This window comes from Staurois parvus, unplaced genomic scaffold (assembly GCF_062004578.1).
Source record: "Staurois parvus isolate SC_StPar_1 unplaced genomic scaffold, SC_StPar_1.0 ptg000059l, whole genome shotgun sequence".
Taxonomy (NCBI): domain Eukaryota; kingdom Metazoa; phylum Chordata; class Amphibia; order Anura; family Ranidae; genus Staurois; species Staurois parvus.
The window spans coordinates 14,541,510-14,561,705 of NW_028317855.1; the positions used below are offsets into that span (position 1 = coordinate 14,541,510).

General features: G+C 41.6%; 1 protein-coding gene across 6 annotated transcripts in view; it reads right to left on the reverse strand.

Moving 5' to 3' along the window:
- SASH1 (SAM and SH3 domain containing 1) overlaps positions 1–20,196 on the reverse strand; it is a 1,153,074-nt gene that overhangs the window by 264,908 nt on the left and 867,970 nt on the right. Inside the window, exon 1 of one of the 6 annotated variants that reach the window (XM_089668629.1) lies at positions 14,865–15,205. The exons of the other annotated variants lie outside the window; for them this stretch is intronic. Coding sequence (XP_089524755.1) covers positions 14,865–14,963 — 99 coding nt within the window. The 5' untranslated portion in view covers positions 14,964–15,205. Of the gene's footprint in view, positions 1–14,864; positions 15,206–20,196 lie in introns of those variants that run through there. 6 annotated transcript variants of the gene reach the window in all.

Genomic DNA, 20,196 nt, shown 5'->3' on the forward strand with positions numbered 1-20,196 from the left:
TACACTGGTATGCCGTGACAGAGGTGGATCACTGGTACAGATGTGAATTTTACACTGGTATGCCATGACAGATGTGGATCACTGGTACAGATGTGGAATTTACACTGGTACACCATGACAGATGTGGATCACTGGTACAGATGTGGATTTTACACTGTTATGCCGTGACAGATGTGGATCACTGGAACAGATGTGGATAACTGGTACTATGTGACAGATATGGATCACTGGTGCACTGACAGCTGTGTGAGGGACACTATGGGGTGGTGTGTGTGTAACTCAGTTTTACACAGATCAGCTCTGTTTCTCCTCACTAGTGAGCTTTGTGTGAGGAGAGGCAGAGCCGACCAACAGACTGGAGGCTTTGTTGACAGTACATGATGGCTGTGATAGGACACAACCATCATGTGATCAAAAGGGCCAATCAGAGAGCCCTTCTGCCGTGCGAGGTTGCGCTGTGTCCAAGGGACACAGGCACACCAAGAGCGTGTACAGCTGTGCGGACATGAGGCTGAGCGTGTGCCCACATTGTGAGGGACATTCAGGAACATCCACTCAGAATGGTGAAGATCCCACCTAGCCATTTTATGTAGTGGCCAGGTGGGAAACATTTATAAGTAAGCTCGAAAGAGCAGGGCCCTCGATCCCCTCATGTTTTGCATTGTATTGGTATTGATCTGTCACATGTTCTGTCCCCCTTTGTAATGTACAGCGCTGAGCGAACTATTGGCGCTTTATAAATACTGTATAATAATAATAATAAGTTTCCTGTTCGCTTTGTATTGCTTTCTCTGTATGAAATCCCTGGTGTTCCTGCCAGTCCCCTTGCTTTCCTATCAAAAACTGACCACACTAGGCGTGAGAGCACAGCGTGGTAAGTTTGCTGGCTATGCTGGGAACTCAGTCTGCTCTCCTCTAATGATTAGACTTGCCCTGACACTCCCCCCTCTGCATAGCCATTCACTGGGAAGACCAATGGACTGCTGTTTCTCCTCCCTCACCTCTCTATGAAGCTGAGAACAGAGGGAATGTGATCACTTGTAAACAAAGAGGAAAAAATATTTATAATGTTTTTTATATGAATACACAAATGTTTTGCCTTTCATTTCTATTTTAACTTGAATGGGTTGTTTTACACATACTTTTTTTACACAGTTTCATACAAAGTTTACCTCATCTGAAATTTTTTCCACTATATGTTTAGTTTGTCCAGGTTTGTAACAAGTTTAGTTTAGGTGGAGAATCCTAACCACATTCCTTAAAAGAACTGGCTGTTAGGAGGACAATTTACAATGCTTATTCAAGTTTATATGGAGGAAAAATAACAAAATACTTAACAGCAAGCAAGTAAAACGGTTAGACACCTTAAAAATTATCTTCAACAAACTGTAGCAGAAATAACATAAAATCTGCACTCAACATTTACCAATATTTTCTTTTAATATTGTATATTGGTAGATACCTTCAAAGTGATTCTGGTGGTTAATTAACTAACAAAGTGAGAAAGCAACTAACAGACTGCTGATACTTCGCAAGCATAAGTTTTCATTCCTTACCGCCTGAGTCACTTGTGGTTTGCAGGTTTTGCTGTACAAAAGTGTGACCCAGTAGCCATAGTTATGCCGTTTGTGGGAACTAGCATCAAATGGAGAGCTTTACAGCACACAGCCACTCGCTTCCTTCTCTTTTTAAGGGTTTTTTAGCCCAATTTTATTTAAAAGAAAGCTCCATAACATGCGTTTCCCACGCAGGGGTGTGCACCATCAAAACAAATGAAACCAATATTCAGCCTCCTGGCTCTCTCAGGTATACACAATTCTGCCGCTCTGGCCTTCCACTTCAGGCTCTCAGCTGTCTCCTACAGACTCCTTCCAAAATGGCTTTTAGCACACAGCTAGCAGTCCCTTCCACCTCTCCTAGGTGGACTCCTGACTCCTGGACAATGACCTGCTGTCTGTCGTGGGTGGAGCCCAGAATCATGGTTAGGCCTCTACAAAAAAGCCTGCACACACCTGTGCAATCAGTGTGGTGGGGATACATAAAACACGGATTGGAGATTTCATCCCTCCCAAATCAGAAATCTCCAGGCCCCAGGTCCCAAAACGGGCTTTAAGAACCAACGAGGGAACTGACAAACCAGTTTCCTCTGCATTAAGCAACCCGCCTGGAGCCCCCTAACCTGTATGGTTGAGAATCCTGGGTTATAAGCTTGATTTAGACCGTGGCAGGATACCTCACTGCCACAAGTTTAAAAAGGTGAAACAAAAAAACAAAAATCGTGTATCTTATTCATCCAGTATGGAGGAGGTATGGACGAACATCACAATCACCCCTCCTCAAATCACAGAGTGCCTTGCATTCTATGGAACAATGCAAGACATATTCTGAAAAAAGAGTGGCCAAGTGAGGGACCCGCTGTGAGAACTGTGCTGTGAGTCTACACACATGGCATGACACTTCATTACTGCCAATTTATTTTTACAGTACACCATATTGTTTTTAGTAAACTGTTTGATACATATACTGTACACTGTGGTATATCAGGAAAAAAAGACCAGTAAATTAAAAGTCGTGAAGCTGTATAGCAAAATGTGAGGATATCAAGAACACCCTACCAAGCAGAAAGTTCTTGCTCATGTACTTGCTAGCTGATTCATCTGGGTGAGGATGGTCAGATCATGCATGGGCATTTGACTTGGATTAGGATAGGGGTCATATTTTAGACACAAATAATATTGAAAATGTGAACATTCCTAATGGGTAAACAGCTGTATGTTGTTTTAGGATAATAAGGTCTTTTTCTACTAGAATGTACGGAATTTTTTTTATACTATCTTAATATAAGTATAATTTTTTAAAACTTTGTCTTTCAAACAATATTTCTATTGATTTTTATTTTGCTGCTATTGTGCTTCACATTTAAATTGACTTAATTCCAAAAAGAACTCATCATTACAATATGAGGACTGTTCACTGTCCTGAATTTTAAGAGATGTTTACATCTTTCCCCCCCCCCCAATCTTCTTTCAAAGAGTGTAACTGTATTTACTGTCATTACAAAAAATGGCAGAATAATTTCTAAAGCAGTGGCTAATTGAATAAACATAAGACTGAAAAACTGCCTCCTGTAAGCCAGATGTGGCTATTTGCAGCTTATGACGGACTATTGCCTTTAAGACTTTTCACAGCTACTACTTTACGACACAAGCATCTGCTGTGCGTATGGCCAACTAATCAAAGCCTTGGGCAGCACTAACATAAGCTGCTGTAGACATGGAATTCCTGGAATAGTATGAAGATTCCACAATTAGGGGCACAAGTTCATCTCAATTTTTGCAAGACCCCCTAGAAGAAATTTCAGCAACTCAATAGCCAGTCTTCTTAATCCTTTCAGCATGACTAAATGTTGGTTGTAATGTTGGAAAGTTAATGTTCCCCCTAAAAAAAAGTCGAAAGGTAACTATGGGGCTTGTGTACAAGGGGGTGAAACCAAATGTCTGTCACTTTTTATTTAGCTTATTATTCAGAATTATAAAAAAATGATGCTCTTTGATGCCAGTGTTTCATTTTTTTTTGTTACCCTCTTAAAATCTCTAGTAAATACACTCACCGGCCACTTTAATAGAGCACCGGGTTGGACCCCCTTTTGCCTTCAGAACTGCCTTAATTCTTAGTGGCATAGATTCATCAAGGTATTGGAAACATTCCTCTGACATTTTGGTCTATATTGACATGTGTTACTGTTGCCTTGCTATCATCTTGAACCAGTCTTCTCTTTCTCCTCTGACCTCTGCAGCTTACTGGATATTTTCTCTTTTTCGGACCATTCTTAGTAAACCCTAGAAATGGTAGTATGTGAAAATCCCAGCGGATCAGCAGTTTTTTAAATACTCAGACCAGCCCGTCTGGCATCAACAATCATGCCACGTTCAAAGACACTTAAATCCACTTTCTTCCCCATTCTGATGCTCAGTACTTCAGCAAGTTGTCTTCATCACGTCTAGATGCCTAAATGCATTGAGTTGCTGCCATGTGATTGGATGATTACCAATTTGTGTTATCAAGCAATTGAACAGGTGTACCTAATAAAGTGGCCAGTAAGTGTATGTTTCCGAACAGATTTTACTAGTTTATAAGCAGGTCATATTAACTGATTTTAAGCCAGAAATTTTTTTTTAGGTCACCATTGACCAGATACAAGCCATCAATATTAATTTCAGTGCCCCTTTGTTTTAACACCAGCCTGGACTATTATTTCCATGGCCAAGCAGCAAGTGAGCATAAAAAACTCCCAGTCTTGATGATACCTGCCCTCTTATCCTTTAACACATCAATACCAGGCAAGTACAAGAAGAGCCCATAAAAATATGAATTCTTTCCTTGAAACATACCATCAGCACTGGGCTCCATCGGAAATCTTGGTGCAGGGAGAGAAACAGGCAATGTGCCCCCATTCAACTGGCAAAGGGGTTTCCCCCAGAACAGAAATTGAGGGGAAATCTTTCACTGGGGACACTAGTTCTATGGCTTCCCCCACTTTGGAGGGATTTTCTCTTACTTCTCGTTTTGGCTATGGGTCAGGAAGTGAAGGGAAATACCCCCAATAGGACGCAAATGGCAAAAAAAAAGTCTGGAAGGAATTATAACCCTCTCTTATTATATCCAAACATGCCTTTAGTTATATTTTAAGACCAATAATTGTACTTCCTAGAAAATAATTTAAGTCAGCAGGAATATACTTTTATTTCTATATGGTGATGCTCTATGTGGAACAGGGTAGCACAGTGGCTAAGTGGTTAGCACTTCTGTCTGGCAGCACTAGGGTTGCCATCCCAACCATGGGATACCTGCCTGCAGTGTGCATGTTCTCCCTGTGCCGTGTGGGTTTCCTCCGGCTACTCTGGTTTCCTCCCACCCTCCAAAGACAGGTTAATTGGCTCCTCAGGACCTTTTGACAGCTCTCATGTACCATCAACCAAGGAACATCTGTCAAGCTTTGAGAGCGAATAACACCTTGCTCATTGATTAAACTGCTAAAACCAAGGACATTGGGCAGGACAGTGGCTAAATGGTTTGCACTTCCCTTGGCAGTACTAGGGTCGTTGGTTTAAATCCCAGCCATGGCACCACCTGCCTGGAATTTGCATGTTCTCCCTGTGCTCGCATTGGGTTTCCTCCGGGTACTCTGGTTTCCCCCCCACACTCCAAAGACAGATTAATTGGCTTCTGTCTATATTGTGGGTTAGGAACCTTAGATTGTAAGCTCCTTGGGGGCAGGGACTGAAGTGGCTGTACAATGGATAGAGCATTGCACAAACTGATGGTGCTATATAAATACCTGTAATAAATAAAATAAACATCAGACTGATCTTCAGTAATATAACTGGTTACCTTTCCCAGCAATTTTCAGTATATGCATTGCAAATGTCACAGGAAAATTTTCATATCCCAAAACAAAATATGGTGCAGTGTCTATTTTACTAGGTGACAGACTTGCTTTGAAAAAGATTCCTTTGCATAGAGGCCACATTATCTAATTATTTATTACCTGTTAGTGTTAAATATTTAATACTGATTTTTGAGAAGGTTGTAAGCCTTTCATAGAATTGCCAGCACTTGTGAGACTCACACACCTACAATGTTGTGTTTTCTATTATTAGAATGCTGCACCTGATGACCCCTGCACAGACATGCACTCACTGCACATGCAACAGTCAAAACAGGTTAAATACTTGTACAAATTTAGTACCAGTTTACCCACTTGCTGACCACGCTATAGACAAAATGACAGCTACAGAGCGTTCCAATAGTTCTGGGACGGCATCGTGACGTCCTCCCAGAACCGTGTCCCCTGAACACCCACTTCGGTGCGCACCTGGCGCTCTCTATGATTGCTGTGTCTTTCGGACACAGCTGATCACATGTCATGGTAAAGGGTCAATCACAGCAGCTGTTTACCACGTGATTAGCTGTGTCCAATCACAGCTGACCACAATGTAAACACAGTTGCCAGTTATCGGCAAAACTTTCCTTACGCTGTCACAGCGTCACATTGCAATCCAATACAGATGCCATTTTATCTAGTCAGTCTGGTGTACGCTATTAAAGAACCAAATTAAACAGATAAACATACTAATACTTTCTGATTTCAGGCTCCATTCACACTAGAGTTTTTCAAATCGCGGGCAGATTCTGCCCACAATTTGAAAACATGCTGTAAAAGTGTGAAAACACGTGATCGCGTGTTCTCGTGCCATTCATTTCAATGGCACCTGAAAACGTAGGGCTTTTTTGCCACGATCACAGAGCTTTTGCCGCGCAGAAAAACATATTACAATTGCGGCAAAATTGTCCTGTGTTTTCAGGTACCATTGCCATGAATGGCACTTGAACATGCGATCGTGCATTTTCACACTTTTGCAACGCAATTTCAAATCACGGGCAGAATCGCAGCGATTCCACCTGTGATTTGAAAAACTTTAGTGTGATTGGAGCCACAGTATTTTTTAAGACAAAAGGAGCAAGTAAAAAAATTAAACTGCACAAAGCAAAGTTTAGAGAACCATGTAATCACTAGAAATAAAAAGCCTTGACATAGCAAGGCTACATTCACACTGAACCAAGTGTTTTTCAGGTGGGGTTTTTTTAAGCGTTTGAGCATTTTTTTAGCCTATTTGCAAATATTATAGGTGTTTTTTCAGGCATTTTTCATTTTGGCTTTTTTGCTGTGGCTAATAGAAGTAGCTGCTGTTTGAGCTGAAAATGCTTGAAAAAAAAAACAAAAAACAAGCTCATTCCCAATGTTCAGGCATTTTCCATTCAAGTATATGGGGACAAAATGCTTTTTTGATCAACAGGCATTTTGCTACAGGTGACAAAAAGCTCAAGTGTAAACAGGGTCCACTGCAAATAATGGGATTTTACTTGTTGAGCGTTTCTGAGCCTCAATCTGAAAAACTCTCAAGTGTGAACTGGATCTAAAGAGTAGATGGGCTGACAAAACTACGTCAAAATATGGGAAGCTAAGATCACATTAATGGAGACTCTCAAGTCAGTGTTTTCTTTTTTTCTTCTTCTTTTTCAAAACTATAGTTTAAAGTAAATAAAAACTTGAAAATACATTTATTCATATATGATATCAATTTCTTTTCTTATTTTAAGATTAGCATTCAGATGAGTCAGCACAAAACTAGGAGCATTTATGAGCAGTTCTTTGTGCAGTTGGTCAACAACCTGCACTAAAACACAGCTACAAGTAACATATTGCTGCTTGGCAGAGCACAAATATATACTGCGCACACTTTACTCAGGACACACAAACTCTAGTTCAGTGAAAATCTGTGACACAAAGCTTCCAAATGTTAGTGATCTGGAAGTAGGTAGTAGCTCTACTGACCTAAATGGTTACATGCAATAGGAAAGATTTTAACGTGTGTGTGATGCATATACCATAAGCAAATCACTTGAAAAGAGACACCTCTAGGGATATCAACCCTAATACATGTCTTTGTGTCACCAGCAAAAAGATATACCTTACCCAACAAACCTTTAGTTATATCACGTACATATACAGTTAGGTCCATATATATTTGTACAAAGGCACAATTTTAGTTTTTTTCAGATATTTACCAAAACATATTCAAGCTATAGTTATAGAATGGACATGGGCTGAAAGTGCACACTCTCATGTTTAATTTGAGGGTATGTACATCCAAATTGGAGGAAGGGTTTAGGAATTACAGCTCTTAAGAGTAGCCATCCCCCCTTTTTCAAGGGACCAAAAGTAATTGGACAATTGAATCAAAAGCTGTTTCATGGCCAGATGTGGGCGAGTCCTTCGTTATTTCTTCATCGATTAAGCAGATAAAGGTCTGGAGTTGATTCTAAGTGTGGTATTTGCATTTGGAATCTATTGCTGTGAACCTACATCATGTGTTCAAAGGAGCTGTCCATGCAAGTGAAACAGGCCATTGTAAGGCTTCAAAAATGAAACAAATCCATCAGAAAGATAGCAGCAACATTAGGAGTGGCCAAATCAACAATTTGGTACATTCTGAGGAAAGAACACACTGGTGAGCTCAGCAACATAAAAAGGCATGGACGTCCACGGAAGACAATGGTGGATGATCACAGGATCCTCTCTATGGTAAAGAAAAACCCATTCACAACATCCAGACAAGTGAAGGACACTCTCCAGGAGGTGGGCGTATCATTGTCAAAGTCTACAATCAAGAGAAGACTTCATGAGAGCAAATACAGAGGGTTCACCACAAGGTGCAAAAACCATTCATAAGCCTGAAGAATAGAAAATCCAGATTAGACATTGACAAAAAAACATCTAAAAAAGACAGACCAGTTCTGGAAAAGCATTCTTTGGATGGATGAAATCTGTACCAGAATGACAGGACTAAAAAAGTGTGGAGAAGGCTTGGAACAGCTCATGATCCAAAGCCCACAATGTTTTCTGTAAAACATGGAGGTAGTGTGATGGCATGGGCATGCATAGCTTCCAGTGGCACTGGTCATTAGTATTTATTGATGATGTGACAAAAGACAGAAGCAGCCGGATGAAGTATTCAGTGTTAGAGATATACTGTCAGCCCAGATTCAGCCAAATGCGGCAAAGTTGATTGGACGGCGCTCCACAGTACAGATGGACAATGATCCAAAACACACTGCAAAAGCAACCCAGGAGCTTTTGAAGGAAAAGAAGTGGAATATTCTGCAATGGCCGAGTCAATCACCTGATATCAACCCCATTGAGCATGCATTTCACTTGCTGAAGGCAAAAATAAAAGGCACAAAGACCCACAAAGAAGTGAAGGCAGCTGCAGTTAGAGCCTGGCAAAGCATCAGAAAGGAGGAAACCCAGTCTTCTGTAACGTCCATGGGTTCCAGACTTCAGGCAGTCATTGCCAGTAAAGGATTCTCAACAAAATATTACAAAATTAACATTTTATTTATAATTATAATCATTTGTCCAATTACTTTTGGTCCCTTGAAAAAGGTGGGATGGCTACTCTTAAAAGCTGTAATTCCTAAACCCTTCCTCCAATCTGGATGTACATACTCTCAAATTAAACCTGAGAGTGTGCACTTTCAGCCCATACCCATTATATAACTATAGCTTGAATATGTTTTGGTAAATACCTTAAAAAAATCTAAAATTGTGCCTGTATCCAAATACATATGGACCTAACTGTAGATTAAAAAGAACAGGACCTAGTACAGAACCTTGTGGTACCCCGCTAGTGACTGGTCTCTGTTCCTAATAAACAGATTGTTGTTTATTTTAGCATTTTATTAGCATATTTTTGTACTGCATTACTGTGGTAAAAAATTACTGCTTTGTGTACTTTGCCTGCTTGGCACTGTGATAGGACAATACTAGAGACTTTAGATGGGCTTTAAATATTTTGAGAATTATGTACAGTATTAAAAAGAAGCACTGCATACCACCTCACCCCGACCCTGCAACATGGCAGAAAAATTAAAACATCCAACCCCAGGATCTGGGTGGCATGTAAATGCATTTTGGGTGTTAGGCTTTTTATAGCATATCAGCAAAGTACTATGGTCCTTCCATACAAGCATTCCAATCAGATCCAACTTACAGTTTTTCAGGAAGATCTTAACAGAAGCTCAATGTTAGTCTGTGAGCAGGCAGATTTGGAAGTCAGTTAACATCTGACAACCTTAGAGCTCGTCTTGGTCTGAAAAAAAAGTTTTGAGTCTTTTTCCACATTTTCAACCCTAAGGACCAGTTCATACTACATGTAATTAAGTTGCTTTTTTTTTAATCCAAAACACACAGAAAGTAGGTTATATGGTTGTCAATGTCATAGTTCACATCAGTGCTTGCAGTTCCAGTGCGTTCCAGTTGTAAAAAAAAAAGTAGAACATGCTGAATTTTTTTCTGCACAAAACTGTACTGGAACGTGATAAAACGCACAAACAAAATGCACCAAAATTGCACTGAAATGCACATGCCCCTATTTATATTAAAGAAAGAGGGCAAAAATTACCTGGAATGCATAAAAAACACACTGGAATGTGGCAAAAACGTATCACAAATGCACGGAACACGGCAAAAACGTGCATGTAAAAACCGCATCCAAAACGCATCTGGACTGTGTTTCTATAGTGTGAACCGGCCCTAAAAGTGATGGGTCGTAGGTAAAAACAATGTGAACAGATGCACGTCTGTTTACATCTGCAAACCTGTAGACCTAACATGGGTTTGTTAGAAAATGCAGGAAAACACTGAATGGACACAGATGTCACAAAAGTGGCATCCGTTCTGTTCTGCTCTGATTCAGCAGGGGATCTGTTCACAGATCCCCTGCTGATCGTAATGTATGTTGCTTGTCTGAAAGGACCCTTAGCCTGTGATCTAAAAAAGTATCATTCACACAAGAGAGCAATAATCCAAAACAAGGTAGAAAACAATAACAAAGTTACAAAAACAGAATAAATTCTGCATTCCATAATCGCCAAGCCAGACTTCTGACCTCAGTACCATTCATATGCTGCTCCATAGACTGAAGAAAGCAATTTGCATAAGACAAAACAAAAATTACACATGAACTGAAACTGATAACAATTACATCCTGGGCATACACTAGTAGCTTTTTTAGATGAAAATTCTCAGAACATATGATGACTTGATGAATATTGATCAAAGGTACTTCAAAATTCTGTTTGCTTTATATATATAAATGAAAACCACATTCCCTGGTAATTATTTGTTAATTTGAGAAAACATTTCCATCCAGCTCTCCCAAATGTTCTTATCACTGGGGTCGAAAATGAATATCGATTTAACCCCACCAGCAATTAGAAAACGAAGCTGAAGTTCTTATGATGAAACATTTCCAATGAAATTATACCAGTCTATAGCCAGCCTAACTCCTTAACAGGTTTGATTAGGAGAATCTGAATATGGCAAATAGCTGTGAAGGATTCGACAGTTAATATAAAGGTTCACATACTTGTTTATAAACGAGCTTGATTGTTTTAAATGGTTTGTTCAGTAAAGCTGAGGCAATAGAAAATGTTGTGTGTTGTGTTCAATAAGAACCTGTTATTATGGCTGAGACGTAGATTAGACCACATTGTAGGGCCATCTATTTAGAAATTCCTCAGAGTTCCCAAACCTTTTCTCACAGTTGTATATACAGTGTATCTCACACAAACCAAACTCTGGGTAGATACAGTATATATACTTACAGCAACAGCACTAAGTTTAGAACATTTCCAGAAATGTTTACAATCATTTTGACAAGATTAAATAAACAAACTGGTATGAGAGAAGTATAAACAAAATACAAATATCCTGAACATCATAAAACAAAACAATTCACACTGCACCTTGCTGTTCATCTGCCAATAAAAAAAAGTTAATTTCGTTAAAAACTTTTATGTATAGTACACAATGAGAAAATTGGCCTAAAAAAATGCTTTAGGAATGATCATCCGATAATCTGATCGTTAATACATAGCTTTCGAAAGCTGATCATGACAGTTCATGCGAAAATATCCGAAAAGAGAAGCATGAAAATTTTTTTCGTAAGTGACCAAGACAGCGCATGCTCAGAAAATAAAAAATACATTACATCACTTCTGAAAATGTATTCAGACTTATGAGAATTTTTGTAACGTTAACCTGTTAAATTTTGATATGAGACTAGCATGCAAGAAAAAAACAAACAAAAAAAGAGGACAATCATTTGTCTGATATTCTCATCGTGTGTATGAGGCAAAAGGATGATGTCAGACAGGTGATTCTGTCACTGGAGACAAATCACGAGTTCTAGGATCCCTAAACAGGCCACCTGTCTGTCCCTATGGGATCGCTCCCTCTACAGGCAGATTCAGCGAGATGTCACTGTCACTGCTTGGAACGCTGCTGAACCTCCATTGCCAGCAGTGGCAGTAACTTCATTTGCTGGATTTCATAGGGAGAAGTAGACCTCCTCTTCGTGATGCTTCAGTTGGGAATTCTGACAAATCTCTAGCATCAGAGTTGCCTTTCTGACATCTGCCTAACGATGTTCTTGATACTTAGTAATAAATCTAATTTGGGAACATCAAATGTATCTTTCTGTATCTCTTTAGGTAGCTGAATTTCACTGTAACATATCACAAGACATCTTGAATTGCAATAACAAGTTATAATCACTGCTGCATATAATTCAATATTTGCAGCTCCAGAACGGTTTAAACTGTACATAAGCAGTTCTCTGTTGGTCCTGGTGACCACTGTCTCCAATACAGAAAGTGATGGGAATGTTTGTAAGTTGTCACTGAACAGGAGGTGAATGGAAAGCTCCGATGATAAACCTGTTCAAAGTGGACCTTCACTCAGGAAAAGTACTGTCCATCATTGCAACCCTTTCTTCCTCCGCAAGGTAAAATGACAAATTTTTAGTTTTGATTCTCTATTTTAGTTAGTTTTTTTTTCTTAATTTATACTCAAGCCCACCCCCTCCCACCTTCATTATTGATAGGTAACAATGACAGCTCTTCCTCCTGATGCTTTCAGGGATGTGAACATCAGACATTCCAGGAGGCATCACATCTAAACGGGAGGAGGAAACGTGTAAACATGTCATCCAGGGGCTGGCCTGAAAAGCTGGAGGAGACAACCAGCTCCCGATGACATAAGAAGGGAAGATGGTGGCACATGACCCAATGTGTGGGACTACAGCATGACATCACTGGGAAACAAGTATGTTAAAGTGTTACTAAATTCAGTACCCTGCACTCACTATGGTGTCCGTTTATGACACAGAGAATAGCTGCGATTCAGAGGATCGCAGCTACTCTCTGGTCATTCACAGTTTATGACACTCAGGAGATCAGCGAGGAGCGATGTCATCCCTTCACTGGAGATCTGTGTTCTCCCTCCAGATTCTCCAGCCCAGACCTTGGGAATCAGAGGAACCGCAAACTAAGCAGCAATAATTTACCTCTGCTTAGTAAGCTGATCTCTTACTGTAGTCTCGCGAGATCATAGTAAAAGCAGCCATTTTCCAGCGTCTGTAGACCGTTCTCCCTTCGTTTGGAGAACTGATCTACACCGCTTCATAAACGGCATTCACAGGAGAACTGTCTTTTCCAAGAATGCTGGAGAACTGAGCAGCGGTCATTTACCACTGGTTCATAAACGGACACCTATATCTGGTCTCTCACGGTACACACAATATGAAAATGCAATTGTTTTAGTAAATATAAACTTCTAAATACCTTTTTGTTCATCAACAGTATATAACAGTCTAACAGTGTCCAGCCAAGCACTGGTTAATCTTGTAGTTTTCATTCTCCTCTGACAGTCCTATGAGGCTGTATAACCCCTAACCCTCTGTCCGGACAGTGCTGATTGGCCCTGTGCTGAGCACATGCACTCTCCCAAGAAAAAAAAAATGATCTAGCAATACACACCAAACAGAGCATGTGTAGACTTGCCACTGTTGCTCTAACTAGGGCAGATGGCTTGGGGCAGTAGAAAAAGGGGAGGATCAGAGACGGCAGGATCAAACAGTCTTTTCACACAATGCAGAGGATTAACCCCTTAGGCTGCTCAGTGAGTATACCAAGCATGTTTTACTCCGTAAACACACTTATTTTACTGTTGTGGGTTTAGGGACACTTTAACTGTGGATAACTACCAGTTGAAAAGGTAAGAGGGGATCTAAAAGAAAAAAACAAAACACACACACACTGGGGAGGTAAAGTTCCTCAGATTTTCATAACCCCTTCTTATCAGGTATGATGAGTTCAGCTACATTTTGCTATTTATTCACCCATTGAATCCAGCGCTGTCCTGCTGTGATCCCTGAAAGCCACTGAGCCCCATGCTGCCATGTTGTCTGTGATGTCATCAGGGGACCAGCTGTCTCTCCTGCGCCCTAGCAGCCAGCCTTCTGCTGACACTACACTGCCCTGAGTTCTACACAGCCCCGGAGTCTCCTGGGTATCCTAGGCAGGGGGGATGTCAGTCTTGCCTAGGCAAGAAATAGGGAAGCACAGGCTGTGCTCTGCAAAATGTGTTTGTCGACAATTACAGAAATAGGGGTGGGAAGTATATGCACAGTAAAAAAAAAAAAGCGGAGGTCCACTTTAAGGGCTGCAGTTGGATGCATTTTGGACTGCGCTCCTACTGCATAGACAGTTCAAAATCCAGGCTATCCTATGGGCATAGTTCATTGCAGTGCAGAAAAGTACAGCATTTTTCTGCACAGCAAATGTGCAAATACGCATGCAAACGCACCGCAACGCATCACATAGAAGCTCAAGGAAAAAAGAAGGAAGTGACCTCACAGGTCAAATGCAGATAAAAAAGCGCTCGTCAGCTGCGTGTAATACACACGTCAACTGCATGCTTAGGTACAAGGAAAAACATGTATTTACATGCACAGTTTCTGGTGTGAACGGGCTCTAAGAGGAGACACCCACTCACTTTGGAGAGATTTCCTCTGACTTCCTGCTGTGTCTGTGGGACAGGAAGTAGAGGGAAATCTCCACAACGGGCACTGACAGGGAGGTCTGGAACTTTCTGGAGTTCATCCAAATTGAAAATAAAATGTCTTTTCATACATTCTAATTTTATTTCATTAAAATATAAATAACATTTTGAATTGAATTTTAACTTTAATTGGTGTTCAAAGAATGTTAATGTAGATATATACTGAGGAGAAATGTAAACATTCATGGGATAGAAAAGTAAAAACAAGAAACCTGAGCACTGAGCAGCAGGCAGAGGTGGGAGAAGGGTTGCCATCCTGCACCGACCACCTACCTATCTGAGGTGCACAGACAGTGATGAGGGGTCTCCCTCCCCTCCCCCCTCTGCCCGGACTCACCAGCATTCCCATCACATCTGTCCAGATCCTGGAGAACGAGTCACACTGGGAGTCCTCGTCAACCTGGGACGGACTGGCCGCTGCCTCGTCAGCCTCCATGGTGCTCAGCGCTGTGCAGTCCTCCTCCTCAGCAGGGACATGGTGGCCGGGCGGTGAATGTGCCCCGTGTACCGTGTCCCCTCATCTCCTCCGTTCCGTCCACACAACTTCACACCGCTCTACAGGATCACCAGCAGCCTGGGACTCCGGACTAGTCCACAGAGTTCACACGGGGGGAGCCGCTCCACCAAAACAAAGCCCTCCCTCACACATTCTGTCCGCCTCCTTGACGACACACACAGGAATTCACACACACACCGTCTGAGACCAAACAAGTGTGAAGTGCTCAGAGGGCTTGTGGGGAAAGTGCCGACCCCCCCCCCCTCCGGTGTTGTGGTCTCTCCTGCCTCCTCACAAATCTCACCAACAAAAGGTAGTGCGGGAGTCCGCGAGTGGGACTGAGACTGGACAGTGCTGTGTGCTCCTCATGGACCGGGTACTCCATAACTGCACCTATACTGACTGGGTTATGGCGACAGACGCAGAACACCAACTTTTGGCTCTCCATAAACTTCCAATGTGACTACAAGCAACGACTACCAGAACTTTCTAAGGGCTTTTAATGCTGGACGTGCACGGTTAGAAAGTGTTCAATACGCTTGATGTTAGATTAGGGTTGCCACCAGGGGCGGACTGACAACTCATGGGGCCCCCGGGCAATAGGGGATCATGGGGCCCTTGTGTCCTTGCCCAAACTCAAAAAAAGCCTATGAAAAAGGTGCCAGGGGCGGACTGACCATTTGGAAACTCGGGCACTGCCCGAGGGCCCGGGGTCAGTAAGGGGCCCCATGAGATGCCCCTGGTACCTTTTTAATAGGCTTTTTTGAGTTTGGGCAAGGGCACAGGGGCCCCATGATCCCCTATTGCCCGGGGGCCCCATGAGTTGTCAGTCTGCCCCTGCTATGGGGCATCTCATGGGGCCCCCTACTGACCCCGGGCCCTCGGGCAGTGCTTGAGTTTCCAAATGGTCAGTCTGCCCCTGATTGCCACCTCATTCCTTTAAAACTGAACACATTACACAGGTTCTGAGGCTAATTTATTGCAGAAAAGGCACTAAGGGAGTTTAAAGCGGAGTTCCGGCCCCCGTCACCTACCCAAAAAACATGAAAGGTCAATAGCTACAAATACTGTGGCTGCTGATTATTAATAGTAGGGCACTTACCTGTCCAGGGATCCAGTGGTGTCCTCAGCCTGAGCTGTTTCTTCAGTGGGCTGTTGGGTACTGGTGCCACCATCTTGACTAAGGGAAACCGGCGGTGAAGCCTTGTAGCTTCACAGCCAATTTCTTACTGTGCATGTTTGACGCATGCTGCGCTTTGTGAATGGGCTGCAGTCCTCTGGGACTTTGGAGATGTCCTAGAGGGCTGCTACAGCGAACTCAGCTGGAAGTAGGAGTGGGTACCTGTCAAAATCAGGTACGTGCTTCCCCCCCCAAAAGGTGCCAAATGTGGCGGCACAGGGGAGGAGGTGGCAGAACAGTGGAACTTCCACTTTTCGGTGGAACTCTGCTTTAATTGGTACCTTAATCAGTCACAGAACATGTGTAATTAACCACTTGCCCTCCAGAGGATTTACCCCCTTCCTGACCAGGCTATTATTTCTCAGCCGTCTCATTAGATGTGATTGACAGCAGTGAGAGCCAATGGCTCCCACTGATGTCTCTGAGCCAGTGAGGAGGGAGAGAGCATAGAGAGCCTCTGCTCTTGTGCACATTGCTGGATCAAGATGGGGCTCAGGAAAGTAAAAAGGGGGGGTACACACAGAAGTTTTTTACTTTAATGCATAGAATGCATTAAGGTAAGAAACCTTCAGCCTCTATAACCGCTTTAAGCCAGGATGGTCACATTTAGGCTAGGTTCACATTTATGCAGATTAAAGATTTTGTGTTTTTGAACATGCGTTTATGATGTTTTTTTTGCCAATAGGAAAGTATTGACTTTGATGCGAATTTGGATGAGTGTAACTTTGATGCATGTTGGATTTGACTTTGGATGGATGTGACTTGGATGCTACTTGAATGAATGGACAGATGTGAACTAGATGAATAGGAAATCATGTTAAATGGACTGTAGTGTGTTTCTGCAAACCTGAAAACACACTAAAATCTGTGTAAGTGAACTTAGGGTAAAAGCTGGCTGCTGAACTGGCCCAATTGTGATCGTATATGGCAGCTGGAGCCTAATATTGAGGAGGTACTAAGCAATCTGTATCCAATCAAGCAGGCCCATGAAGTATATATTTGTGAGTAGATCTAATGGAGATTGTACAATCAGACTGCAGCATGTGTGGTGAGCTTACAGCTAGCTTTTTTTTTTTGATGACCTGCATGTACAATAATGCTCCGTTCACACCTAGGCAGTCTGCCAGTTGTCCATTTTTCAGTGCTTTTTGCAGTTCATTTTGCTTTTTTCTACATGTGTTTTTGACGCATTTTGTTCAGCTCTTTCTTTTTTTGAAGTGGAAATTTTTATTTTTTTTTTTTTTTTGCTGGTCACAATGAAAATACAAAATGTGACAAAAACACACTAACTTGCATTCCTGCAGATTCTCCATTGAACTATACTGTAGCAAAAACGCTGCTTTTTGCTTTTAAAAAAGTCCCTGACCCTTTCCAAAAACGCAGCAGATCAAAAAAGCATAGATGTGAACATGTTCCATAGGAAACCATGTTAAATGGATTGTAGTGCATTTCTGCAAAAAGCACTAAAAAACGCATTGGTCTTATTCAGGAACATGTGTAAAACCCTTTTGCTGCCAGAGACTTTTTTCCACACATTAAAATAATAATTTTACTTCTGAACAAAGTGGAGCTAAAGGCAAAACTTTTTTCCATATTGAATAAAGTAGGGGGTAGTTTTTTGCCATCTCTGCCTTATTAGAGAAATGTCACTTCCTATCCCATAGCTAAAACAGGAAGTGAGAGAAAATCCCTTCAGTGAGGGAATCCCTGGTTGTCCTCATTGGACAATTTTCTATCTATTCCTGTTCTGGGGGCAACCCAAATTTTGGGGTTTTCTTTCACTTAGTGATGATGGTAAACAGGATCAATAGAGAGGGTGAATCTGATAAGGACACGGACAGCAAAAACCTGACGGGTTCTACTCCTTCTTCAAATCGAAAAAAAAAACGTTTTGTATTGTTAGATTTTAAAACCCCGGACATTGTATATTTTCTTAAAGCAGAGACTCTGGAAAATAAAATGGTGGTATTTCCTAGATTCTATGTTAAGTTCAATGGTATGATTTTTCAGTAATAAAAGTGAATTTTAGTTCACACAAACTTTTCTTATACTAGCCAAATGGGCCTTTTAAATGGGAATACTGCGCCACAAATGCAAGTCTAGCATTTGGCTCATGGTTGTGGCATGGTCCCATTCACTTGAATATAATGCATTTGGCAGCGGTACTGCATGCAGAATTCTGACAGGGGGGATAATCTTTGCCGTGCTTTAAAGCATCATGGCTGTGGCATGTGTACACCCCCATCTGGCTGCCTTTGCAGCTAGGGAAGGAGGTGAGTAAAACACAGCAGTTACTTTCTGATCACTTACAGCCAGCTCACTACTATGAGATATCAAGATCATGGGCTGCAGGGAAAGTGGTCTTGTATCCTCCTGGGACGTATATCTCAGGAGGCAGCAAATGGTCCAAAGGAATGTCATACTTGTCTAGTACTTTCTTTTCCCAAAAAAATTGTGATTGTGGAGGAGGTGATGACAGCAATCTTCCAACACCCTGTCACATGCACCCTAGTGAAAACTACCAAGTGGCCATTCTGACACATTGAGCAGTCGTGTTTCCCCACTGCCATGCTGGTCTAGGGCATTGATGCCCAGCTAGAGCGAGTGCATATAGACAGGAAGTGGCTGAAAAGAGATCAGCAGCACTGAGATGTGATATATTTAAAAAGGGTTCAACAGAATCTTACAGAACAAAAATGGCAGTTGTTTGATATGTAGTTCTTTAGGGCCAGTTCAAACCATGTTGCTGCATTAATTCGTGTATGCAATGATGCCATGCAGTACCAAATGGCAACTCAGTGCAATTGCCAAGACATGATTTGCAGCACAACATACTGACGTGGTGTGCTGACATAAAATAGTGCATGCACCAATATTTTGACAGCACACTGCAGCACAAAACACATCCATCTGCATGACATCAACCAGGGTGGTAGTAAGCTGTTAGTTTAATTTCAGCTGCTGAAAGATATAAACACTTGTTGACAGTTGTCACAGTAGGATCATATTGATTATAGAATGCTGCGAATGAGATGACCATCAATAGGCCAATATTGCAGAAGATAAGAGGTTTAATTGCCTGTGAAGCTCTAACCTAATTGTAGCAAAAGAAAAAATGGTTCATTCACACTTGTGTGTTGCTGCTACTTGTGGCAAAACATGCCCATTACTATGCATTCCTGCATCTCACCTGACCTAAGCATGATGCATTATGGTGCCACTCTATGTAATTGGTACTCCAACACATTGTACAGCAGAGCACATGGCACAGTGCAACACTAACCATGTTATGTGGAGTGCTGTGTTGCTACAAACGGGTCATGCATGTTTGGTGCATTGCCAGTCTATTAATAATGAATAGGCTGCCTTAAAATATAGCTAAAGGCAATTTTTTTTTCATTTTGGATAGTGTAGAGAGATTAGAACACTGGTCAGGTTTTTATTGCTGGAAGTGCCCCTGCTAGGGAGATTCACCCTCTGTATTTTTCATGTTTACCACTATAAAAGAAAGAAAGTTCCAAATTCTAGGTTGTCTCCAGAGCAGTAATAGAGGGGAAATCTTTAAAAGGGCACTAGGTTTGGTAACAATCAGGGATTCCCTCATTTTAGAGGAATTTCCACTCACTTCCTGCTTTGGCTATATGGAGAAATCTCCTCCATAGGATGCCACGCAATATAACCCTTCCATACTCTATTCAACAATAGAAAAGTTTTCCTTTAGATCTACTTTAATGCGATGCATCTTAGCGCGCATTCACACCTGAGCAGAGCATGTTCCTGGAGATTTTTTCAGATTTTTTTTTTTAGGCATTTTACAGGTTTATCACAGGCATGTTTGCATGTGTATCAATCTTCAGGAGCTTTCTTCCTGAACTGAGAAAGAGGAGAAGAATGGCTCTTCAGCCATAAAAACGTGCATAGAAATGTGCATATCGAATGTTTACAGGCACTTATATAGAAGTCTGTGGGACCACAAATGCCTGGATACGCTAA